The 26,942-nt window shown below is 36.8% G+C and overlaps 1 protein-coding gene across 50 annotated transcripts in view; it reads left to right on the top strand.

Annotated features, from left to right (window-relative positions):
• The window catches only part of Trip12 (thyroid hormone receptor interactor 12), a 126,244-nt gene that overhangs the window by 75,378 nt on the left and 23,924 nt on the right, over positions 1-26,942 (top strand). For 6 of the 50 annotated variants that reach the window (NM_001031659.4, XM_087566385.1, XM_087566364.1 and 3 more), the window contains 21 exon segments: positions 1,693-1,841; positions 3,940-3,975; positions 4,060-4,155; positions 5,050-5,142; positions 5,296-5,457; positions 6,680-6,748; positions 6,838-7,003; positions 9,229-9,346; positions 9,434-9,590; positions 11,291-11,444; positions 12,592-12,820; positions 13,078-13,196; positions 16,261-16,468; positions 19,024-19,124; positions 19,296-19,470; positions 20,679-20,820; positions 22,312-22,503; positions 23,602-23,753; positions 25,371-25,543; positions 25,837-25,910; positions 26,702-26,901. In NM_001031659.4, coding sequence (NP_001026829.2) covers positions 1,693-1,841; positions 3,940-3,975; positions 4,060-4,155; positions 5,050-5,142; positions 5,296-5,457; positions 6,680-6,748; positions 6,838-7,003; positions 9,229-9,346; positions 9,434-9,590; positions 11,291-11,444; positions 12,592-12,820; positions 13,078-13,196; positions 16,261-16,468; positions 19,024-19,124; positions 19,296-19,470; positions 20,679-20,820; positions 22,312-22,503; positions 23,602-23,753; positions 25,371-25,543; positions 25,837-25,910; positions 26,702-26,901 — 2,965 coding nt within the window. 50 annotated transcript variants of the gene reach the window in all.

The following is a 26,942-nucleotide window of genomic DNA, read 5'->3' as shown; positions in this document are numbered from 1 at the left end:
ACTACAATACCAGACTCGGAGTTGGATAGCTGCAGTAGAGATGATATGGCCTGCAAAGCCTAAAGTAATTACTGTTTGGCTCTGAATAAAAAATGCTGGCTTGCCAATTCTTTTTCTCCACTGTTTAACAAGCAGTGTTGCTCTGTGGCTATGCAGAATGTTCTTGAAATTTCACACACAAAGATAAGGTGAAACTAGTGTTGCAGTACTGCAGCCTCCCCTTTCCGTCTCTGCTGACATTGAGGTGGTAGTTAGATGCAGACTGCTGTGGGTGGCTTTCAACCAAAGCAGGACCATCCCATTTTCCTCAGAGTTGTCAATTATGTTAACAGTGCCAGCCTGCTTCTGAATTCATTAATTCCTGCTTCCCTTTAAATTAATATTTTTAATCTTTGTGACAAAATTAAGTACAGTTCTTCCATATACTTGATTTCAGCATAGATATAATGTCTTCTGTTGTTACTAAACATGTTGATAACTTGCCAGATATACATAGCAGTACAGTTCTCAGTAAGTTTTTGTTTGGAGAAGAGTATACTTTTAATATTAGCATAACCCACAATGCTTTAAATGCCAGGCGTTAAGCACCTTTCTCTTTTAATCTGTACTGCATTTTGAAAATAATTACACTTAATCTTCTGAAGAAACAGGTGACTGCTGCTTTTATTCTATTTGCTTTCTGGCTTTGTAGTGTGAGTGCTTGGCCTCATCCATGCTGGTCACATAATGTCTACTATTGAGGGCCCCCGCCCCCCCATTGTTAAAGAGTACAAAGTGATCTTACATTCCAAATCTGTAATTGGATTTTTACTCATCAGAGGTACTTAGGATTAGGATGTGGGTATGTTTTAGCGAAGTTCAGACTTTAGATAATCTCAATCTCACTGATAACAATTACACTTAGGATTGTGTAATTTGCCAGCACTTCTCTCCTTAGGTGATTGTGTTGCCGAGACAAACTCGGTACACAGCATTTCATCCTTTTTAGATGAAGTTAGGAATTACTGGTAATTCTTGCATGCCTTTAAAAAAAAAAACTTTAGCATTCCTTTGATACCTGGACACTATAGATAAGAAATTTTATTGACTAACATTGTACTCACTGCCTTTATTTCTTTTGAAAGTGTAGTTTAGCCAAACTACCAGTTGTTCTTAGTTTGTGGTGATTTTAGTTTTGCTGCTAAAAATTAATCAGTTTGTTTCAGTTGAAGGCAGACACCAAATCACTTCAATCATGTTAAGATGCAGCTAATTCTCCCTTGAGTGTTAGTGTCATAGGCCTATCCTTGCTATAGACACATCCTTTTCCCAAACCCTTTGCTTTGTTAGCAAGAGAGGGTATTTAAAGTTTTCTGTCCTTTGTCTTTTATTTTTACATGATTAGACAAACCTCTGTTTTGAAATCTGGTCTCAGAATACTATCAAGCCACCTTCCTAACTCATTGTCTTAAATTTTAAAAAAGATTAACATTTTTCATAATTTCGTGAGTATCTGTCTATGAACACATACATGAATCCCTAAGGTGTCCAGAGAAGCTGTTCGAGTCCCTGGAATTGCATTTATCTGTGGTTGGGAGCTTCCTGGCGTGGCTCCCAGAGACAGAATTGAAGTCCTAGAAGAATAATATTATCTGCTAAGTCATGTATGTCTTTTGCTCTCAACATTTAAAAGTAATGCCTTTTCCCTTGAAGGTTCTAAGGCCCAGCAGCTTCTTCAAGGACTACAAGCCAGTGATGAAAGTCAACAGCTTCAGGCAGTCATTGAAATGTGTCAGCTATTGGTCATGGGGAATGAAGAGACACTGGGAGGGTTTCCTGTGAAGAGTGTTGTTCCAGCTTTGGTAAGTGTGTTCTTCTTTTGGATTACTTTGCCTGTGAGCATGCTGGATAAATGCTCTTTCTCAGTGAGCTGCACATCCAACTTCAAAATATTTTTGCGCCAATTTTTTTTGATGAAATAACTTACTTGCTATTCATTACTTAAATGGTTTTAAGTTATTCAGCCCATCAGTGAAGCTTGATACTCTTTAAAACATGTTAGGCTTTAAATTCAATTTCCCAGCCTTTGGGGCAGTATAAACTAGTTTGCTTTGGTTTTTCTTTCTGCTTGAGAAAGATTACTTGTTTGTTACTTACGTGTCTGGGAAGTCAGTCCTGGCGCTATCCCATTATGCTTATATAAATATTGGATTTATAGGATATTTTATTCCTGAAAATTAAATCAATACTATACCTTCTTACAAATCCAAGGAGATGACAAGTTATATTAGGAAGTATATGAGATGGTCTCGTTTGGTCAGAGTATCACACAGCCATCACTTGGCACATTCTATTCTTTTGAATGGTTTGGTGTTGGAAACTGTTTAGTGATAAAGCAGGATTGTTTTTTTTTTTTTTTTTGGCTTGCATTTTTACTAGCTGAACATTTGAGAAAAGAGTCTTGAGGAGGGTTTTTGACCACTTTGGCCTGTGGGCATGTCTGGGGTTGCCTTGATTACATTAACTTATTTGGTACAATCAAGCCATGGTGGGCTCCACCATCCCCTCGGCAGAGGGGATCCTAGGCTATAAATATAGAGATGGTACCAAACAGAAGCAAATATATACACATTAACTTTGTTTTCATTTTTGATTTGTTTAGCTGCTTGAAGTCCCTGCCTAGATTTTCCAGAAATGATGTCTTCTATCCTGTACTTTAAAAATGTACCCCTTCTCCTCTACTTTGCTTTTTTGGGGGGTATTTTATCATAGCAACAGAAATGAAATTTAAGAATTGACATTTGCATTTATGATCATGCACATTCCCCTTGGTATAGAGGAATTGTTAACAGCTGGTTGACTCCATCTTTTCTATAAAGGATGTCTCTGTGTAGCCTTTGTCATCTCGGAACTTGCCTTGTAGTCCAGGCTGAGTTCATGTTCACAGAGATCGCCCGCCTCTGGCCCCAGGAGGCAGGGTTGTTGGCACTACTTCCCAGTGCTTCCATCTCCAGTTAAGAAACTTGGTGCTGGGGCTGGGGATTTAGCTCAGTGGTAGAGCAAGCGCAAGGCCCCCTGGGTTCGGTCCCCAGCTCCGGAAAAAAAAAAAAAAGAAACTTGGTGCTCTTTTCTGTTAGCACCAAAGCCCTGTCTTTTTTAAGTGACTGATTTAAATATAAATATAAATTGTCAAAGTTTATATTACACATATTTATTAAGGAATGATTTAGGACTGAGAAGCCACATAAGGATTTGGTGTTACATTAGAATATATGCTTTCATTGTTATCAACATTTAATTGAAGAGGGTATTTGATACCTGAAATACGGCTCACTTAAAAATTTCCAGTTTTACATTTCTTCCTTGATTAAAACAGCTGCAATCTCTTACAAACAGTAGTCTTTTAACAATAGAATACTTTAAATTAACAATAAAATACTTTAAATTTAGACTTCAATTATTTCACTTGTGAAATAATTGCACTGATTTGACATTTATAGTCTCTGATGTGATCAATCCTATTTTCAAATCACATTTTACCTTATGATTACTGAGCAGATACAGTTGTACTTACTTCTTGCAGGCATGCACATAATTTTTGTGGTCTTCAGTCTGTGCTAATATTAATTCAAGAAATACCAGTCATTGCCGGTTCTGATTATGTGTCAATTGGTCAGTCCTCAGTGATGTTATTGGGCTTTCTGAAGGGTATTAGAACTACTAAAATGATTGTAAGCCACAGAAATGATGCTTTGTAATTTGGGCCATGTCATGGAATTGTGGTGCCTTACAACAACATTGTCAACCACTGATGTAATGAATGTCACCATGAGTATAATGCTGTCTGGTGCATCTTGATTTTACTTTTCTGTGGTGAAAGAAACAAATCTTTCCATTTCAGTGAAGTGCAGGAAGGAGTATTTCAGGAACTTTCCTAATACTTTGTTATGTTTTTAACAGATAACATTACTGCAGATGGAACATAATTTTGACATTGTAAGTACATCATGTATTTTTTTAAACTGCTGTCTAAATTTTATTTTGAGTATTTATTGAATACAAACTCACCATGTTTTCTAGATGAATCATGCTTGCCGAGCCTTAACATATATGATGGAAGCGCTCCCTCGGTCATCTGCTGTTGTAGTAGATGCTATCCCTGTTTTCTTAGAAAAGGTAATCATGCTTTTGCCCAATTTGTTCATAAGTACACACAAGTCAAGTTGTAATGTCTATGATGTAATTGTAGTATGTGTGTTTAACCAGTATTTACAAAACAAAAAGAAAACTTTTATATATAAAATTATTATATATTTGTAAAAAAGCTAAAACTAATAAATTATCAAATAAACCAAATTTTATTATTTTTAATGATAGCATTTAACATAGTAACATCAGAGAGCAACATAAAAGAATTTCATTAAACCATTTCAAAAAGACAGGTGTAGTGCCATGTATCAGTAGGCTCAGGAGAAAGGAGAGAGAAAAAAACGAGACTTTTGAGACCTGCCTGAACAAAGTTGAAGGTGAAAACTTCTGACATGTGTGCTACGTGTATATTCAATTGCATAAACACACAACTACGATCTGTAAACATAGTTAAAGGAATAGCAACAGGACAGTAGAATTGCTAGCTGTTTATACTAATAGCTAAGAAAAGGATCTTTCTTGCTCGTGTTCACAGAATTGACCAGTGGAGAAAGGAAAATTTTCATATGATCAGTGGCTAGTAGATTGTTCTTTTGGTATATATTCTCTAACAGCCTTTTTAATGCACAATAAAAGTTCATCTAATTAAATATAATTATTCTAATGACATACACCTTAAAATTTTAAAACTGGTTTAAAAAAATTATTAGATAAACCCTCTCTGGGAATATATTTTTTCGGATCGTGGCACTGCGTAATTTGTCAGGAGGAAACTGTCAGCTATGCTGTGTAGTGTTTACCCAGGGTGACCATTTGCTAGTTTGGCTGGTTGTGTGTTGGAGGTCGTTAAGTGGCTACAAGTAGAGGAAGTACAGTGTTCGTCTGAATAATAACCCTTGATACCTACTTTAATGTTCCTAGCTGCAAGTTATTCAGTGTATTGATGTGGCAGAGCAGGCCTTGACTGCCTTGGAGATGTTGTCACGGCGACACAGTAAAGCCATCTTACAGGCGGTAAGTGTTACTGCTAAAGTGTGTTTCCTTTGATGTTGTTGTGCTAGTTCCTTAACTGTAGCTCTGTAAGATGCCCGTGCTGCCCCAAAGCAGTGTGCTCGACATTTTAATAGGACATTTTTTTCTTCATTTTAACAGTTTTCTACATTTCAGGGTGGTTTGGCAGACTGCTTGTTGTATCTCGAATTCTTCAGCATCAATGCCCAAAGAAATGCACTAGCAATTGCAGCCAATTGCTGCCAGAGCATCACACCAGATGAGTTTCATTTTGTGGCAGATTCCCTACCATTGCTTACCCAAAGGCTAACTCATCAGGTAAAATATGAATCTTTTTCTATATCATGAAAATTTTAATCACTATAATTTCAAATTTTGAGTTCTTCTAATTGTTTGTCTGTAACAGAAAGCATTCTGATCTGTGTTTCTGTTGAAACATATTGTCCAGTCATACACAATTTTGTCGTATTAACACAAATGGATTGTTATGTATACATTTAGTATCTTTCTATTGATATTGACTAATGACTTCATTATTGCACCAACTAAGATGCTCCTTTGTGAGATCAGATTACGTTTAGAATGTTCCTCTAAAAGGCATTGGGAACAGAGGGCTTAGGTTAAGACTAGAAGAGAGAGGGGTTGGGGATTTAGCTCAGTGGTTCGGGCCCCAGCTCTGAAAAAAAGAAAGAAAGAAAGAAAAAAAAAAAGACTAGGAGAGAGAGAGAGAGAGATTGATTGTCCAGAAATAGAAATGAAAAGAACAGACTTCACCTGTTGTGATTGGAGGAGAGCCTATAAGTATGTAAAGGATAAAACATTAATGATGTAGTTTGAAGAGCAGAATTCAAATCAGATTTGAATAGAGGAGACTGAGCTCTATATCTGTAGGTCAGAGAGAAGCAGGTGGTTTTTGTAGTCTTACACTTTACCAGTGCTGTGATGACTAGAGATAGATATTTTAAACCTTGTGAAAATTAGATGCGCAGATTTTTTTAAAGGTATTTTTTATAAGGTGATGATGGGTCACATTTGTCCTCTATACTTCTGTAGTGATAATGATAGAGGTGTACTACGTTTTTTCTTTTCCTTTTTTTTTAAAAAAGATTTATTCATTTATTATATTAAGTACATTGTAGCTGTCTTCAGACACACCAGAAGAGGGCATCAGATCGTATTACAGGTGGTTGTGAGCCACCATGTGGTTGCTGGGAATCGAACTCAGGACCTCTGGAAGAGCAGTCGGGGCTCTTAACCACTGAGCCATCTCCCCAGCCCACGTTTTTTCTTTTTAAAGCTAATCTAGGCTGCTTTTGAAGTGAATACTCTCAGTACAAGCCTGCATCAGCTATGCCTGGACAAACATTTACATATACGTATTCTTTAATATCGCCAACTGTACTTCTGCTGGGTTTCCCTTTTCAAAGCTCATGTCTACTAATGAGATTATGGAAATTTAGGGTTAAAGTAGGAACTAAGTGATTGAAGGTGCTAACATTTTAAATTAGTGAACTTCTTTATTTTTCTTTGTGAAATTTAGGACAAAAAGTCAGTGGAAAGCACTTGCCTTTGTTTTGCACGTTTAGTGGACAACTTTCAGCACGAGGAGGTGCGTCTATTGTCTTTGGTAATACATTTTTCATATTGTTGAATTGCTAAACCACAGCATAATAATTTGTCTTCTTTGTGTTCATGAAGAACTTACTGCAACAGGTTGCTTCCAAAGATCTACTCACAAATGTCCAACAACTGTTGGTAGTGACTCCACCAATTTTAAGTTCTGGGATGTTTATTATGGTGGTTCGCATGTTTTCTCTGATGTGTTCCAACTGTCCAACATTAGCTGTTCAACTTATGAAACAAAGTAAGTACTGTTTTATTATTGTGTTTTAAGACAGCTTGTTCATTAATAAGTCAGCTTAAATCCCAAAAGTAAAAGCAAGCATGAATATCATTGAAGAAGAAAGTGGTGGGGTAGGAATTTAGCTCAGTGGTATATGCCTATCTGACCTCCAGCAGTACTAAGGTCTCTTTTGTTATTTGTTTTGTTTTGTTTGAGACAGTCTTTCTGTGTATCCCTGGCTATCCTAGAACTTAAGTACACCAGACCTTAAACTTCCAGAGATCCACCTGCCTTGCCTACCTGTACATAGATTAAAAAGGTGTGTTTTGGTATACCTGGCTTGGTAATCTTATGTATTCCTAAAACTCACCTTTGGTTCTTGGACACCACTCAAGATCATTGAGATATCATACTAGTCATTAATGACCTATTGTTAGTTTTCTTAGTTTTTGTTTTACTTGTAACCACTTGTTTCAGTAACAAATTCTTTGAGCTCATATTTATGTTTTCCAGTAAATTTTCTGAATACAGAATGCTATTTTTTTTTTTTATCAGAAAGCTTGGCCTTATGTCTTCTTAATGATTACCCCTAATTTTTAATGACTTTACAAAATTTTTTTATCCAGTGACAAATTGTTGCTGGCCACTTTCTACTAGGCCCTGTCTCGTAAATTAATGTTAGAAGGTGGTATGGTTGTAGAAGACATCTTATACACTTAATAGTTGTTGAAGCACAATTGATAATTTATTACTCAGTTCTGAAACTTTTTTTTTTTTTTTTTTGTTCTTTTTTTCGGAGCTGGGGACCGAACCCAGGGCCTTGCGCTTCCTAGGTAAGCGCTCTACCACTGAGCTAAATCCCCAGCCCCAGTTCTGAAACTTTAATGTATGATTTTGAGGGTCAGTTTTGTGGTTAACTGATAACACAACTTCTGACCAACCCCACTGTTTCAGACAGTGCAGTGTTTTGTTTCGGAGAAACCTAGTTTCCTTTTCCATTGCATTTTATTTGAACTAATGGCATTGATACAGACCTTGGTAGAATGACAGTGTGAGTCAAGCGAATAGTTAGGCAGATTATTGGTGACCACAATTGATAAATGTTTAACTCCTTCTCAAGTAGTTTGGTCACTTTCTTTATTCTGAAGTCTCTAGGATCTCTGAAACCTAATTAGCCCAGACTTTCCAGGACTTCGAGTACAGGTTCTTGCTAGTTAATTACTGTGTGGGGCTCAGTAGTCTATAAATACCAGCTTGAGAAGTCACTCCTTTTCTTTGAACACACTAGATTCTTTCCCTTTAATGTCATGCTTTTACCTCTTGCATTCTCCAGAGAAATTTCCACAGATAGTATATTTTCATTCTGCAGTGATAGAAATTAATTAAACATGGGCTTTCCCCCGTCCTTTTTCCTTTTTGTATCTTAACTACTTCCCTGATCACTTTATGGTATCTTTATAATAAAATAAACTAAAGAACTTCAGGGCTACTTCTTTTTGTGGTGCTGAAGAACCAAGCTAAAATATGATTAGAATCTGCCTCTGAATTCCATCCTCAAGCTGAATAAAGCATTTTTGTAAAGTACTACCCATATATTCATATTGCTCAATAAAGTTAGCAAAACTGTACCCTTTTGAATATACTTAAAGTAATTTTGTGAATTCATGCATTTTTACATGGAGGTAATATAGAAACACACCACAGATTTGTCTTTTGGTCTTAGCCATTACAGTGACAAAATTATTGCATCTGAGTGGTTATCATGCTAAATTCCCCAGAGTTCCCCTGAGGAACTGGAAAATTAACATGGAGAATATTTTAATGTTTGCTGAGTTAATCTGTAAGTATGGCATAAGACAGGGAATGTGAGCTTGGGATGTTTACAGTAATGCCATGTGATTTCAGTAAATTTAAATAGGAAGTATTGAGTATATGAATATATTTGAATGGTGCATTCTATTAGTACAAATGTACTGTCCTCCTCAAAGTAACAAAAGATTCTGAATATTCTGAAATTATGGGTAAGCCTCTAGTTAGAGAATGTTCCCTCAGGATGGGAGTCCATAGGTTAAAGGCTACATAAATTCCTTCTGCTATTCTCTTTACACGTATAATTGAGTTGTGTTTTTAATTTTCATATTCTGTATAAGTTTAATTTTTGCCCCACTCTAGGGCATGAGTACCTTGTAAATAAATGAGTACACTTAGTTTAATAGGCTTATGTTTTGTTGTTGTTGGCTTTACAGACATTGCAGAAACACTTCACTTCCTCCTATGTGGTGCCTCCAATGGAAGTTGTCAAGAGCAGATTGATCTTGTTCCACGAAGTCCTCAAGAGCTGTATGAGCTGACATCTCTGATTTGGTAAAAATGGGTTGATTTTCCTTGAAAGTGTTAACAGTTGCAGATGGCGCAGAAAGTAACTAAAATAAGTGCACTTTTTACTTTCAGTGAACTTATGCCATGTTTACCAAAAGAAGGCATTTTTGCAGTGGATACCATGTTGAAAAAGGGAAATGCGCAGAATACAGATGGTGCAATATGGCAGTGGCGAGATGACCGAGGCCTCTGGCACCCCTATAACAGAATTGACAGCCGGATCATTGAGGTAGTAGTTTCATTGTACCGTTTAAATATGTCTATTTTTGTGGAGAGTGGGTGTAGGGATGGTAAATGGGGAGGTGGTTGTGTGTGCTTAAGTGTGCTCAGTTTGAATTAACTCAAGATTCTCTCATTTTGTCTCCTGAGAAAGAAGGTCCTCATTCTGTTGAGGTCAGAAAACATGATGTTCTAGTCCTGCTTCTGCTGCTAACTACCTGCTTGGCTTGGAGCAAGTAATCTCAGTTCTTTGTCCCATAGTTTTGTTTCCAAAAGGAAACATTGGAGAGTTAGACTGTGTTTCAAAGCAGGTCTACTATTTCAACCCAGAAGAAATATCCCAGTGTGTGCTTTTCATACTTAATCAGTAAAAAAGTGAAAACATAGTTTCTGCCTTAGTGGGAATATGAAAATTGTGATAGATTAGTATGTAGTAGTGCAGTAGATTTTAATAGCATAAATGGAAGCAATGTTTCAAATGTTGAAAATTTTGGTAACTTGGTATAAGAGAGAAGAAAATGGATAATAAAATGGAAGAATATACCAAAATGTTAACAACAGTTTATATGTGATTTCTGGTTTCATTTTTATTAACGGGCATAATATCACAATTTCTCAGATGACAAAAAGATACTAGAAAAGTGTTGTAGTACCTGAGAGACTGTTCATTTTCTGCTAAAAGTTTCAGTACATACACAGAATTCTTCTAAATTTAATATAATACCTTTAAAATTACAACCATCTTAATCTGTCCTGTAGAGCTTTATTTTAAAGACGTGGCCTAATTTCTAAAAGTTTTTGGTAAAGGAACTCAGAACCAGCTTCTTTATGAGAGTTAATTGTCAACGGGTCTGTTATGCCCTGCCAGTGCTCTTAGTCTCTAACCTTGTGTTTTCTTTTTAGCCTTCTCCTGATAATAATTACATCTTTGCTATTAGTTTGCTCTCTATTTTCAGATAGTTATACCATTCTGTCAAGGAGTCTTAGCTTAGATTGGACTTTATAGAAGAGTGTTTGCTTGATTGTTTGTTTTTAAAGTGGTAGATTATTGCTATATAGCCTGTCTTTGAACCTGGAGAACTCCTGATTTAACTTCTTCAGTGCTGGGATTCCAGGTGTGCAATCAGCATATGTAGCATTTTGTAACGTCTAGGATGTCTGACTTTGAAGAATAATAGTCTTTTCTGTGTAACGCTTGTATCATGATTATTAATCTTAGATCTTAGTTTTTAGTTGTGTGTCTTACAGGCTTAGGACAACGTGTAAATATGAGGTTGTCTTTGTTTACCTAAGAACAATTCTACAAGGTGTTTGGCTTAATTTTAGTGGGTTACTAGAAGTTTATCAGGTAAAAAGTGTTTTATAACAATTGGAGTTCTAAGTACGTATGCAATACTTTTTTTAAAGTTTTTTTGCAATATTTCTTTTATAATGCATTTTTTCTTCTGAATGCAAGTAGTATTTTTTATCAGTTAAGCTATATTTTACTTGGACGTTTGTATCACTAGCATCTTATAGAGCCCATGATTTGGTTTAATTTAAAATGATTTGTTAAGCAACTGAGTTTTGTCATCAACTGTACTAAAATTTCCACATTCTGTCAGTTTACTAGCCTCATATATATATAAAATATAGCATGTGTCCCTGCTGTATTTAAGGTAATGGATTTCTACATGTTTATATTCAAGACTTCTCTCTCTTTGCTCTCAGGCAGCCCATCAGGTCGGTGAGGATGAGATAAGCTTGTCCACTCTGGGACGAGTTTATACTATTGATTTTAATTCTATGCAGCAAATCAATGAGGACACGGGAACAGCACGTGCCATTCAGAGAAAACCTAACCCCTTAGCCAATACTAACACTAGTAAGTATCCTTGGACTTAAATAGAACTGTATGGTTGTGACTTGCTTATTTTACATTGATTTTTGAGTATGAGTGTGGATCATGGACACACATGTTCCCCAACACACACAAGGAAGTCAGAGGATAACTTGGAGCCATTTCTGTTGTACCACCCTGTAGGTTCTAATCTTTAGGATTCTTGTCAAATAACTTCACTTATTTACCTTCTTGCTTGCCCTGTAATGTTTTTGTTTACATAGTAACAGTTTAATTGAGCATTGAATAATATATGTTTCACTAGAAATATATTATGAATGAAGTAGTAGTATTACGCATCCCACAAATGTTTTTCTCTTTAAATGCTGTCTTGGGATGCCTGTTAGAACTAATGCTCCTTACCAGAAAAGGACTAGGTAGGAAATGTTTGAGCCTTCTTAGGTCTTCATACTATGTAAAATACTATTGTACTCTCAAAGCTTTTATGTTATAAAATGTAAATAGATGGACCTTATAAAACAAAGGGACATTCTAGATATGTAAACATAGTTGGCTACTCCCTTGTTCATCATCTCCTTACATAGCTACATTCTCCTTACACATATTCTTTTTTTTTTTTTTTTGGTTCTTTTTTTCGGAGCTGGGGACCGAACCCAGGGCCTTGCGCTTCCTAGGTAAGCGCTCTACCACTGTGCTAAATCCCCAGCCCCAACACATATTCTTCTTGTGTGATCTGCAGTACTGGGGATTGGCCCTAGACCTCACATAAGCTAGGCAAGCACATTACCACTGAGCCACATCCTCAGCTACACATACTCTTTTTGTGAACAAAATTAAATACATTTTTTTCACTCTGCTCATTTTTAGTTTCACTTGTATTTTAGGGTTAGTTTGAACTTTCCCTAGTATTCTTAGACTGTTTAAGACAAGGAAGAGGTATATAGTTATTACTATACCTAAGTATAGTGATGCTTTTATCTGGTCAGAATGGTCAGTAGGCTCTTAATGTTATCCTTGTATGCCCTAGTTGATCATATAATTAATGTCTGTTCTATAATGAAAAAATATTGCATAGCATTTCAAATAGTTGCTTGGCTGAATACTTTTTTTTTTAAAACTGTGCTTCTATAGTAGTTGGTCACTGCATGACTGTACATTTTTTAAATAACAGGTGGATATTCAGACTTAAAGAAGGATGATGCTCGAGCACAGCTCATGAAAGAAGATCCGGAACTGGCTAAGTCTTTCATTAAGACCTTATTTGGTGTTCTCTATGAAGTGTACAGCTCCTCAGCAGGGCCTGCGGTCAGACACAAGTGCCTTAGAGCAATTCTTAGGATAATTTATTTTGCTGATGCTGAACTTCTAAAGGATGTTCTGAAAAATCATGCTGTTTCAAGGTGTGTTCATGGAAATAGTAAAAATATTTTAGAAATTTAAATCTGAATCTGTAATTTTTGAAATTTCTGAATCTTAGTACAGAAAAAAATGAAGTAATGATAATGAAATAATGCTTTCATTAATTTTAAATATTTCAAACATAATTAATATAATTATAGTTGGTAAGTTGGAATTGAGTTTTGTTCTTAAGTTTTAAGTAGTATGACCAAAAGTAATAACCAACTTCGGTTTATACACAAATGCTTTTCTTTTTTAGTCACATTGCTTCCATGCTCTCAAGCCAAGACCTGAAGATAGTAGTTGGGGCTCTTCAGATGGCAGAAATCTTAATGCAAAAGTTACCCGATATTTTTAGCGTTTACTTCAGGAGGGAAGGTAATGCCATTTTTGATAAATTAATGATGAATAGGTTAGTCTAGATAGAACTTCATGTGACACATCACTGTCTCTAAGGAAAGTATTCTCTGTTCACATGAGATGTTTAAGAGCTCAGAAATCTGCAGAGTTTGTTTCATAGGATGTATGTGCATTTTGTGGAAGTACAGGATTATTGAGATTCACTCTGACGGATGCTCTTAGTCATTTTCATTCCATGCACTCAAGATTGGCCGCAGTCATAGGCTTCAATTCATAATTATTCCTTGAATAAGGTTGCAGTGCATCATATCAGTAAGGTAACGATTCTAATGTTTGAGGATGGATTGAGAATGGGTATGACTGGTACCAAAAGAAAGCATCAGATCTTTCGGTATTGGATTAACAGTTGTAGAGTTTCATGTGAGTGCTGACATGTGAACTTCAGTCCTGTTGAAGAACAATTTGTTAACCAATGAGCCATCTCTCCAGCCCTTCATTATTCTTTTTTCCTCTTATTGAAAATAGGGTTTTTTTTTTTTTTCTCTTACATAATAGATCCTGATTATGGATTCCCCTCCCGGTTCCTCCCTTATTCCCCTTTCATTGGAATCCACTTTCTTTCTGTTTCTCGGAAATAAACAGGCCTGTAAAGAGTTAATTAAATAAATTATAAGATAAAACTAACAAGAGAAGAGGACAAAACAAACAGAAGGAAAGAACCCAACAAAAGGCATAAGAGACATGCAGAGACTTATTCATACACTACAGTGAAAGCCATAATATATTTGCAAAGAACCTGTAGGATAAAAAGAGAAAAATATATAAATAAAATAATAATAAAACATCAGAATTGGGAGGGAAAGTGGAAGAGCCCTGACATGTGACATCGAGACAAACCTCGAAAGATGCTGTTGTGTCTCTCTTTCTGTTGTCTGTCTACTTCTGGGATTCAATCTACCGTTAGAAGTAGTTGGTTTCCTCAGGGACATTCTTTTGGAGTATACTAAGTTTTCACTTGCAAGTGATTAACAGGTGGAAATAGTTTTAGGGTTAGGCATGGGGCGTGTGCCTACATTTTTGAGCTGTGAGACTCCATGTGGTACAGACCCATGGCGGCCTGTACCCTCTGCCTTGAGTTCTGTCCATGCCGGTCTCACCGATTTTACAGGGCCCTGATGCCTTGGTGTCCTCCATCCTCTCTGGCTCTTAAATTATTGCCACCTTCTCTTCCATTCTGTTGCCTGAGCCCTGAAGTGGGAGAGATTTGATTGAGTCAACCCATTCAGGCTGAGTATTCCAAGGTCTTTCAGTCCTTGTAGTTTTATTGAAGCCTTTTAGTTTTATTAGTGAGGCAGGTTTCTTCTCTGTATCCTTGGCTGTCCTAGAAATCAGAGATCTTTCTGCCTCTTTCTCCTAAATGCTTAAAGTCCCATGCCACCACACCTGGCTAGCAAGAGGCTTCCAGCGATGACATGCTCTGCTAGAGTTGGCCACTTTTTCATATATTCTTTTTTTTTTTTTTTTTATCTTTCCTTGTTTTGAAACTATGATAGACTAACATAATGGAAACAAAGCAGAAAGAAGGTTTTGTTTTGTTTTGTTTTTTAAGTACTTAAAATTATTTTTGGGCCTGGTGGTACCCTAAATTCAAAGGAGTGCTGATCTCTTGACTTTCAGCCCAACTACTTAGTGAGACACTATCTCTAAGTAACTAAATAAAATTACCTTTGATCAAATAAACAATTTACCAAAAAAGAAAATAAATAAAGCAATATTTTTTCCATTATGCAGAGGTGACAGTTATAAGTCAGATAGGTGTACAGGAGCACATTCACTTATTTTCTGTAGTCATGAAATATTTAGTTACATACTTTTGTCTTTAGTCTCAGATTCTCTTTTGTCTTATTTGTTTTTTTAGATTTATCACCCATTTTTAGTTTTGCTTTTGTTTCCTCTCATCTGCCTTTCATCTCCATCCCATGCCAAGTGATTTTTTTTTTTACTTAGGAAATCTGCTATGCCTTCAGATTCTATTTTCTTCCCTCAAGTATATCTGTAGCATATATGTCATGGATGGGTGTGGGCTTTGGCTTCACACATCTAGGCCATGCTCATAAAATGTCTAAAGTTTCCTTTCATTTTGAGCTTGGTTTTCCTATACTGTGTTCTAGCTTCCTGTATTTTTGTTTTGCAAGCTCATTATTTAAAGAAATCCTTAGAAAAATCATTTGAGTCTGTCTGCTGAGTACATTCGTCTTACCTGTTACTGTCCTCAGTATATAAAATGTATATATAAATTATATAAAATGTAGTTTTGAATCAAGTGCCTGAGGTTTAAATTGGATCGTGTCCTCCCCTCCCTCACTCCCATCCCCCAAAAGAAAATCTTAATAGAAGCCAGGTATGGCAGTCTACTCCTTTAACCCCAGCACTTGGGAGGCAGAGGTAGGCAAATCTCTGAGTTTGAGGCCAGCCTGAAAATACATGGAAAATTCCAGGAAGCTGGAGCTGCATAGATCTTCACAACACTCAAAACAAAAAAACCAAAGGAAAAAAATAAATGACCAGAATAAAATAAAATTAAAATTAAAATAAGAATAATCAAGACTTGGACTTTACTCCCCAAAAATACATACATAAATCTCACCCACAGATTTTCATGTACTTAACACAAACTTTCTTGAATAGGTCACAGACAGACAGACACTGAGACTCTTATCACTTATAGGAACCCTTCCCATTCTTGCAAATTATATTTTAGTCCTTATTCTGATGATGGATGATCACTACCACCTTTCAATAGCCCTTTCTGGATAGTATTCTCTTTTTAAGGCTGATTGACCTATCTATTTTGAGTAGCAACTTTATATGAGTTTGGTTGGACAATTAGAAGACATTCAATAAAGGTATCCTGATCTGAGTCAAGATGAAACCTGGTCTTTTTCTCTACCTCTTGCCTCCCTCTCTAGCTTTCTCCTGGCTTTATTTCTAGTTTACTAGGATTAGCGTTTGAGAATTGTATAGTGGTGTGTGTTCTTGTCTCCTATTAAACTGACTTCTTTTTGTCCCTGTTGCCGTGAAGGAGTGATGCATCAAGTAAAACATTTAGCAGAATCAGAGTCTTTGTTGACAAGTCCCCCGAAGGCATGTACAAATGGGTCTGGATCCTTGGGGTCTACAACACCAGCCAGCAGCGGGACTGCCACAGCAGCAACCAATGCCTCTGCTGATCTGGGGTCGCCTAGCTTGCAGCATAGCAGAGATGATTCTCTGGATCTGAGCCCTCAAGGGTGAGTTTTTGTTCGGAATCTTAATGTAGTTTTCCTGTATCTCAGAGAGATTTTTGGTGGTGGCAATGACAGAATCTACAGTCTCAGAAAATACTGACAATTACCTCTACCACTGAAGCATTTACTTGGCCCTTCTGACGTTTCACATAGAAAGAAAATAACGGTATAGCTGCTTTACTGGCCTCTGTTTTGTAGGTACATGGAATGCATGCACATCACTTACATTGGTACCCAAGGAAGTGAGGTGCAGGCAAGCACACGCGTCCCAGATACAGTATCTTAGCCTGTTTCTTTTTCATAAATTTGCATTTACTTTGTACTCTTCTATATATGCTTTTGTGATATCAAGGTATTTGTGTGGTGAAAAATAAAAAATTAGAAACAATAAGCAAGGGGTTGGGGATTTGGCTCAGTGGTAGAGCGCTTGCCTAGGAAGCGCAAGGTCCTGGGTTCGGTCCCCAGCCCCGGGGGCGAAAAAAAAAAAGAAACAATAAGCAAGGCCTTCCCATTTAACCTTAATTACCAAACACATGACTGCTTCTTAAAGGTAAGGTAAAAAGTCATTTGTGACTTCTTTGCTGTACTATTTACTATGTTGATTTTTTAAAGTTGTCATTGCATTAGAAGATCACACATTTAAGTGCTTTATTTCTTTTATGTTAGAAACTGGAATATTGCCATCTAAGTTGTATGTGATAACCCACACTCCTTTCTGAAATTTAGAGTGTACCTAGGTAATAAATAAAATCTTTAGCTGCAAAATACATCATAATTACTTATAAATTTTTCCTGCATGTATGGTTCTACCTCATGTTCATGCAGTTCCCTTGGAGGCCAAAAGAGGCTTGGCTCCTCCGACTGGAGTTCTATAAGGTGGTTGTGAGCTGCCATATAGGTGCTGGGAATTGAACTCAAATGGCTGCTAGGAGCCAAAGCTAATGTTCTTAACTGCTGGGTTCACTTTCTAGCTCCTGCAAAATATATCTTGGTAAAACATTATTACTGGAATTCTAAAATTAAATCCGAATACCTCAAAGAGCCATTTTCCTGTACAGCTAGATTGCTGGAGTTACACGCTGTAGTTTAATCAAAAGACTGGCTTAGGTTGGGTGGTAGTGGCTTATAATGCTAATCTCAGCACATGGGAGGCAGAGGCAGAGGGGCAGGGGCAGAGGGGCAGAGGCAGAGGAGGGGCAGAGGCAGAGGAGGGGCAGAGGGGCAGAGAGGCAGAGGCAGAGGCAGGCAGGCCTCTGAGTTACAAGGCCAGCATGTAATACAAATCCAGGACAGCCAAGTGAAAGAAAACCCCCTATCTTGAAAAAAGTCTGGCTTGGCTGGTTATTAATTCAGTCCTCCTGGCCAATCCTCTCCCCCAAGTATTGGACTTAACAAATGAAACATTCTTCTTGTTTCAAAGATTGTTTTGTTATATGTGTGTGCCTTGGTATGTGTATGTCCACCATAAATGTGCAGGTGTCTTCTAGGGCTAGAGGAAAGCACCAGATGTCCTAGAATTAAGACTGTGTGCCTCCATGTGCGTGCATGAAGGGGAAGCCCTTGGTCCTGCCAAGGCTGGATCCCCAGTGAACGGGATTCTTAGGGGAAGGGCAGTAATGGCGGGAGGATGGGGAGGGGAATACCCATATAAAAGGAAAAGGGGAGAGGCTGGGGGATGTTGGCTTGGAAACTGGGAAGGGGAATAACATTTGAAATGTAAATAAGAAATACCCACTTTAATAAAGATGGAAAAAGATGTATTTTATAATATAAAAAAAAGATTGTGTGCCTCCATGTGGGTGCTTAGAATAAACTCCAGTTTCTGGAAGAGTAACAGATGCCTTTAACTTAATGATCTCTTTAAACCTTCCAATTTCCTTTAAACCTTTCATTTTCATTTATATGTTGTAGAGTATCTCTTGCCTGAAAGTCTATTTTTCTTGGTTACATATTTGAATACATAAAGTATAGTTATTTCATAGACTTACCAGACCCTGGTGAATCTTTTCCTGATTAAAATTTTTTTTATTTGAATTATTTACGTTTTGAGCCACAGATCAACTGAACTAGAACAATTTTGCCAATGTGGAAATCAGACAGATTGCACTAACTGGATCACTCCTTTTAATATATGGGTCCTTAAGATCAAATTCAGGTTGTCTGCTTGGTGGCAAGTTCCTTTACCCATTGAACTATCTTGCTGTCTCCTAGAATGTTCTTTCATTTGCCTGTCTGTATCTTTGTTATTAAATAATTTTGGGAATATTTCTAATGTTAAGGGCAGCAGCTTGCAAAGTGTGATATATAGTGCATTGTGGGATTGTTTAGACTAAAGCATACGGACAGATGAAGTAATGCCTTCCTTCCACTCAGCCAAGGAGGATGAGGCAGGAGAATCATAGATTGGAGGTCTAGCCCAATGTAAGAATATATGAATATGACAGTCAACATACACGATAGTGAAAATTGTTGGGACATTTTAAATCCTAAGTTAAATGTCCTATCATAGCTGGGTTCTTGAGTGGTAATTACTAACTTCATTTTTTTCCATGCAACAGTCGATTAAGTGATGTTCTCAAGAGAAAACGACTGCCAAAAAGAGGGCCAAGAAGGCCAAAGTATTCCCCTCCACGAGATGATGACAAAGTAGACAATCAAGGTAAGACCTCTGGTGAGATGATTGGGAGATGGGAGAAGGTAATGAATAAGGTTCCTCAGTGACTTGCTGTTCTTAATTATTTCAGTTTCTATATTAAGATTGAAATATTTGTTGATTTTTTTTCTTCATTTCATTGAAATGATTTGAATTTAATTCTTTTTTTCTTGATAGCTAAAAGCCCCACTACTACTCAGTCACCTAAATCTTCCTTCCTGGCAAGCTTGAATCCAAAAACATGGGGAAGGTTAAGCGCACAGTCCAACAGCAACAACATTGAACCAGCACGAACTGCAGGAGTTAGTGGTCTTGCCAGGGCAGCCTCAAAAGACACCATATCCAATAATAGGTAAAGTGCATGCTGGGGTTCGGGTTGGGAGATCTTCATCTGAAGGTCTCAACATGATTATATCAGGCACATTCATCCCATGCTAGGGATCCATGGGCTTGGTTCACGTTGCTCTCAATTCAAATGATAAGTTACATTCTTATGAGGATGTGTTCGTTCTGTCTGTCTGTCTGTCTGTCTGTCTGTCTGTCTGTCTGTCTATCATCTGTCTGGCAACCATCCATCCATCCATCCATCCATTTCCTGGTTTTGCCTATGTGTTCAACCCTATCTCTTACGTAGAAAAATCATAGCATAGCAATAATACAACTAGTTCACAGCTCTGCTTAGTTTCGTTTTATGTGGAACATTTTGCTGAATTGTGCTTGCGTTATCTGTTTATACTCTTTTAATAAAGTTCTTATGCCTATTTAATGGAATTTGAAGATATGTAGCTGAGAGTAGCTGCTTTTTAAAAAAAAATACTTGGATCTCTGTCAGATACTATTTCTTATCAGTGGGTTATATGGAAATGCTTATCAGTGGGTCATAGGAAATACACTGGATATAGTAGAGTACCTGTATAAACTGCTTCCTTTATAAATCAGACATTTTCCCCAGTGGCCTTTTATTTTAAAAATAACTTTTCATTTGATTGAGTTAGTTGCTGAGTGTCTGAATTAAGGAGAATCATTAAGCAAATGTATTTTTATAGTTTATAAACACCCAGGTCACATGCTTCTGGTGTACCTCACTTTGACCTCATCTCTTTATATGGAACAGTGATGAACAGTATTAGCTATATTTGTCCTTTCGTAAATATTATGTAAATTTGTATTTGGTATGACCATTTAGGAAGTTAGAACATTTTGTTACTATTCACCTGATGACTTGATAACACTTCAAGTACCTCAGCATTCTTCAGATGATACATCTAAATTCATTTTTAGAATGAATCTGAATTTCTCTTTTTTGAATCATGATTGTCAGCCAGTAAGTGTTTTGAGCATAGCTGTTTTAATCAAGACTGTAACATTTTTTCATATATCTGTATGTGCATGATTAAGTACTTGTGAAGGTCACAAAACAACTTGCAGAAGTTGGTTCTCCCAGGGGATTGAACTCAGCATTTTCTTCTGCTAAAGTATCTTACAGTTCTAATCTGATTCAGTGTAGACTTTTTACCTACCCAGAGACCTCAATATCTATCTCCTTTTTCCTTCTTGTAGAGAAAAAATTAAAGGCTGGATTAAGGAGCAGGCACATAAATTTGTTGAGCGTTATTTTAGTTCTGAGAATATGGATGGAAGCAACCCTGCCTTGAATGTCCTTCAGAGACTTTGTGCTGCAACTGAACAACTCAACCTCCAGGTACTGTCGTGTCCAGGGCATCACTGGGAGATCAGTTGGGTGGTGTCTGTAGAAACTTTTATTTCTACAACTAATTTCTTCTGACCCCTGTCTATTGTCGTACTTCACCATCTACAGGACATATTGGAAACCTTGCCATTTCTTTCTGTTCTTTGTGTTCCCTATTTCTTGACAAATGACAACATTTCAGAAATACCTTTTTTCCTAAATACTCATAGCCACGTCCGCCTGCGGACTCATAGTATTTACTTGAAAGGCTCAAGGCTTTATTGTGGCCCTTGCCATTTCATCTGATTATTATTATTTTTTTTCTTTTTTCTTTTTCTTTTTTTCGGAGCTGGGGACCGAACCCAGGGCCTTGAGTTTGCTAGGCAAGCGCTCTACCACTGAGCTAAATCCCCAACCCCCTGATTATTTTTTTAGGGTTTTGTTACTTTTTATGCACTTAGTGTAGCTTTTGTTCTTTTTTTTTTTTTTTTTTTTTGGTCTTTTTTTTCGGAGCTGGGGACCGAACCCAGGGCCTTGTGCTTCCTAGGCAAGCGCTCTACCACTGAGCTAAATCCCCAGCCCCGTAGCTTTTGTTCTTATTTTCTAAGTTAAAAGTTATTAAAATATCAGTTGTACCAAGCAAGTCACAGCCTTTGATATGATACATCCATACATGTATACTTTGTGCTTTGACTCTATTCAAATTTTCCACCTGTTGCCCTTTCTTGTTCTCCCTCTCTTCTGGTTCTCAAGCAGCCACTCTTCTACCTTTGTGTTTTTGTTTTTAACTATATTGTGCATAGTAGAGTAAGTAGCATGTCATATTTTGCTTAACATAGTGATCCTTCCAGGTAATGATAGCTTCTTTGTTAGGTAGGCCCTTTGCTTTGAGTTTATATTTTCTTACCTCTAAGAAGAAAACTACATTGGAAAACTTATCCTTGTGATATGAACAATGATTTTCATTCACTACTTCTGTGATTTTCCCTGTAGGGAGTGATTGATAATAGATGTTCTGCTTTGGACTAAATGGTTAAACTTTTGTCAGCACCTAGCATTATGACTCTTCATATTTACTGCCTATTGGAAACAGGCCCTTTTCTGACCAAGACTGGAGAACAAAACTTATTAATGGGTATAAAGAATTAATTATTTAGGAGATATTTTGACACTGGCAATTTAACAAAATGGTAATAGGTTCCTTCCTAGGGCCTTTGACCTCCATTGGCTTTTAACCAGGATTATAGTACCAGGAATGAGTTTTCTCTTGTGGGCTTCAGATCTAAGCAGAGAATTAGCCCATTAATGCTCAAGCCACTGTTGTACCAGTGCACATCTTACCTGGTAGGTTGTTATTGTAGCCCATGGGGTTCTTAGCTGGCTAGTGGTTTTTGTTTGTTTTTAAGAATAAATTTTTGTTTGTTTATTTATTTATTTATTTATTTTTTAGGAAATATGAGTCTTACTGTTTAAATCATTATAGAATTTTCTTTATTCTTTTAGGTGGATGGTGGAGCTGAGTGCCTTGTAGAAATCCGTAGCATAGTCTCAGAGTCAGATGTTTCATCATTTGAAATCCAACATAGTGGATTTGTGAAACAACTGTTGCTGTATTTGACATCTAAAAGTGAAAAGGATGCTGTCAGCAGAGAGATCCGGTTAAAGCGCTTCCTTCATGTATTTTTTTCTTCTCCAGTAAGTTAATGGTCACGGGTACTAAGAGTCAGAGCTAGCAAGTGCTTGTATTTGTGTCCCAATAAAAGCATACCCTGTGTTGCTTATTCAGTTACATTCCTTGATATTCGTTGACCAAGTCTTAAAATGTAGACAAGGCTGGGTTGCAATTCACAGAGATGTGCTTACCTCTGAGTCTCAGTTGCTGGGATTAAAGATAGGAGTCTACCATGTCTGGCTCTTTCAAAATATTTATGTGTTATAATAAAATAAGTAGTAAATTGAAGCCAGACACGAAGCCCATGATTAGATCCCAGTGCTTGGAGGGCGAGTTTAACTTGTGTGGCTACCTAAAGGCAGATATGGAGACTAGGTTGGGTATTGTGGGCTTTTTGTTGTTTTTAGACTCTGTTTTTGTTGCTTCAGACTCTGTATGTCCATAATCTGTTATCTGAGTTTTAAGATTTTGTCTGCACTCTGTTCTTATACTTTCCATGCTAAATGAGGTTTAGTATTTGCACGCTTCTATATGTTAATGTCATCAGGAAGGTGGCCATTCAGTACGCTAAATCATACACAAAGAACTTACTGCTGCCCTCCAAAAAAAAGAAGAAGAAGAAGGGCGTGGGGGCGGGGGAATAAATGGCCTGGTGCCTGTATGGGTTGGATTTTCCCTACTCGTGACTACTATTCCTCTGAGTCATTTCATGTACTTTGAAACAGAATTGTGGGATATACAAAAACATTTTTTTTCTTGAAGTAAGTTTCTTGTAGTGTAGGGGCTGGAAAGATAGCTCAGTGGTTTAGAGCATTAGTTCCTCTTTCAGAGGAAACAGGATCAATTCTCAGTATCCACATGGCATCTTAGAGGGAGTGTAGCTCCAACACCCTCACACAGTCAGACATGCAGATGAAACTCCAGTCAGTGCACATAGATAAAATAATAATAAGAAAAAGTGACTTGGAAACACTGTCCTAATGAAGTCTGTCATAAAAGAAGATTAATCGATAAATCTCCACTTCTGAAACTGGTTATTGAAGTGTTTTCCTGTGGAGTGTTGACTTCAAGGGCTATGTGTAATTTCTGTTTGTTTTGTTTTGTGTACTGTATAACTCTAGCTTCCCGGAGAAGAGCCTGTTGGAAGAGTAGAACCAGTGGGCCATGCGCCTTTGTTGGCACTGGTTCACAAGATGAACAACTGTCTCAGCCAAATGGAGCAATTTCCAGTCAAGGTGCATGATTTCCCTAGTGGAAATGGATCTGGAGGCAGGTAAGGACCATTTCCAGAATTGTGAGGGGAAAACTTGGTGAGAGGTCTGGTAAAGTCTTGGTCGTCTTTAGGAACATTGTTCTGACTGAAGCAGTTTGTGTGAATGCATTAAATGTATTTTTTTCTTTATGGTCATGCCATGTATTTTATTTATTTTTGTTATTTTGAGACTGTGTGTGTGTGTGTGTGTGTGTGTGTGTGTGTGTGTGTGTGTGTGAACTTTGGCTGTCATAGAACTCATATCTGCCTGCATCTGCCTCCCAAGTGCTGGCATAAAAGCCATGCGCCACAACTGCCTAGGCTAACAACAAATATTTTTAAATATTTTTAAATTAGTAAATTAGGTAAATTAGTGACTGGGTTGACAAACATTGAAATGCATTTTAAGTTTTTGTAAATTGATAACTTCTAATATGTAGTTCTCCAATTTTGTTTTTTTATCTTGGCAATTAAACATTCTGTGACTTTATTGGTTAGGAGTTACAACTATTTTGATGTAAGTATCTATTTTCAAGATTGACTTCCAATACAATTTTTTATTCTTACTGGTTTTAAGGACTTGTATTGGAGACAGGTTAAAATTAATGTGTTAAGGAATTCTCTAAACTTTCTGAAGTATTTTTATTGAAAATAAGATGTAAGTTACTTTGATTTTAAAATCCACATTTTCACTTTTAAAATTTTGAGTCAAAACCATATATTCATGTAGATACACCTGTCCATTACAGTATGTCTGAAGTTGTTCTCTACTTAGAAATTTTGCATGTACTCTATTATTATACTATCTTGGAGTAGTTTTATGAAACAAAGGGGGCATCAGAAGACATGGTGGGATTCCTGAAATCCACATAAAAACTTAAGGAATGTAATAAAACTCAACAATGTAATAATAATACAAAATAAAAGCTAACCTTGAATTTATTTGCTACATGCCTTTAAGTGAATAGTTATAAGGAAGAGGCAAATAGAATTTTCGAATTCAGAGTTAGCCTGGGCCATTTGAGACTGAAAAATGTAAACCAAACCCAACAAAGGCGTGAGGCTTTTCACTACGTCAAAGTTTGTATGATTTATGCTTACGTAATATTTGCATGCTTCATGAACTTGCAGCCACATTTTAAGTTTGACAGTATCTGACTTAGAACCTTTTAACAGGAAGAAACCTTTAGAAGTATGACTTTTATAGCAAAGTAAATTTGAATATTAGTTTTTATTTTTATAAGCCAAAATTTAGAGGATTCTTCCCCCTGTTGGTCTTGAATAGAATTTAGTAGGGAAGGATAAAATACTGCAGAGGAGAGTGTGCTCAGCTAGCCGACTGACTAGTTCTTATTTCCCAAGGAATAATCCAGTAAATACAGCATTTCATTTATGTATTTATGACACCCTTAATAACATGAATTCACAGTGACTAGAGATCATATTCATTTCATGCTTTTCATATGCATGAAAACTCATTCATTTAGTTATTTATATTAATTTATACTGAATAATTTGATTTGTTGTTGAATCTTTAAGTACTTTGTTCTGTAAGAAAATGTCATTTTAAAATTAGCTAAATAATATAAGTCGACTGTGAAAATAATAGAATAACCTTTTTTCATAAATTATCTTGAGCTTTTCTCTCAACAGAGGATCACAAGCTTTAAAGTTTTTCAACACACATCAGTTAAAGTGTCAGTTACAAAGACACCCAGACTGTGCAAACGTGAAGCAGTGGAAAGGCGGGCCTGTCAAGATTGATCCCCTGGCTCTGGTGCAAGCTATTGAGAGATACCTTGTGGTTAGAGGTATTTTCCGTATGTGTACTTTAATTCTATGTTTATGAAATTAGACATAAAGGTTATTTTTTTGTTTATTGCTGTTCTTTATAAACCTTAGGTTGTAGCAGCCTCTGATCCCATTAGAAATAGGCATGTGTTAAACTTGCTTAATAGGCAGAACATTTCATGTTTCAGAATGTTGCAGCTTTCTTTTTTATGATCAGAATGTAGCAATAACTACTTATTAGAGAAAATACCAGTTTAATTTTTCATCTGACACCTAAAATTCCTAGATAACAATCTTCTTTTGGGTTACTCAGGATATGGAAGAGTAAGAGAAGATGATGAAGACAGTGATGATGATGGGTCAGATGAAGAAATAGATGAGTCTTTGGTAAGGTCCTTTTCACACCTGTTGTAGTGTACACTTATCATGCCTTATCTGTGGTTTCGCTTTCTAGGATCCAAATGACCCCTTATCAACCATTTTTAGAAAGTCACAGAATTGGATAATTAATACATTTTAATAATTACTTAATTTAGGTTGGTTCTATAATTGTATTAGTTATTTCTTCCTTTTTTTTTTTTTTTTTTCTTTTTTTCGGAGCTGGGGACCGAACCCAGGGCCCTGTGCTTGCTAGGCAAGCGCTCTACCACTGAGCTAAATCCCCAACCCCGCGTATTAGTTATTTCTTATTGCATCTGCTTGGTTATAAATTGATTTTCAGTGTTGTATATGTAAAGGAAAAAATAAACCAATATAGGTTGAGTACCTCTAAAGTCAATATTCAAAATATGAAATCTCTTATAAGAAGTTACAGATGGAAAATTCACATTTGCTTGTGTGGTAGGTTGTATAAACAGTGGAAGTTAAGCTAAGCATACTAATATTCAGTTATCTCCAGCGCTTTGCGCAAAATGTGAATACTTTATACTTGGGACGCATCTCTGTGCACGTTAGTATCTCTATAGGTCACACATGTTAGTATCTCTATAGGTCACACAGAAAGGTTAACTCTCTGAGCAGATAAGTAATACTCAGAATTTATATAGAGTTCAAGAGTTACCTGTAATTTAAAAGAAACATGTACCACCCATCTTGGCCTGTTGCCCTGGCAGATAAATCTCAGCTATTGTACAGATGTCATTCTTGGGCTTATAGCTACTTTTCTTTGCATTGTTCAGGCTGCTCAGTTTTTAAATTCGGGAAATGTAAGACACAGGCTACAGTTTTATATCGGAGAACATTTGCTACCATATAACATGACGGTGTATCAGGCAGTGCGGCAGTTCAGCGTACAGGCTGAAGATGAACGAGAATCTACTGATGATGAGAGCAATCCTCTGGGAAGAGCTGGAATTTGGACAAAGACTCATACAATATGGCAAGTCTGAACTGTTGTTGTTGTTGTTGTTTTTCTTTTCT

Source organism: Rattus norvegicus, chromosome 9, assembly GCF_021556685.1.
Source record: "Rattus norvegicus strain SHRSP/BbbUtx chromosome 9, alternate assembly SHRSP_T2T, whole genome shotgun sequence".
Lineage (NCBI taxonomy): Eukaryota > Metazoa > Chordata > Mammalia > Rodentia > Muridae > Rattus > Rattus norvegicus.
Note: the sequence above shows the minus strand (reverse complement) of the source record. Positions and strands in the feature narration are given on the sequence as shown.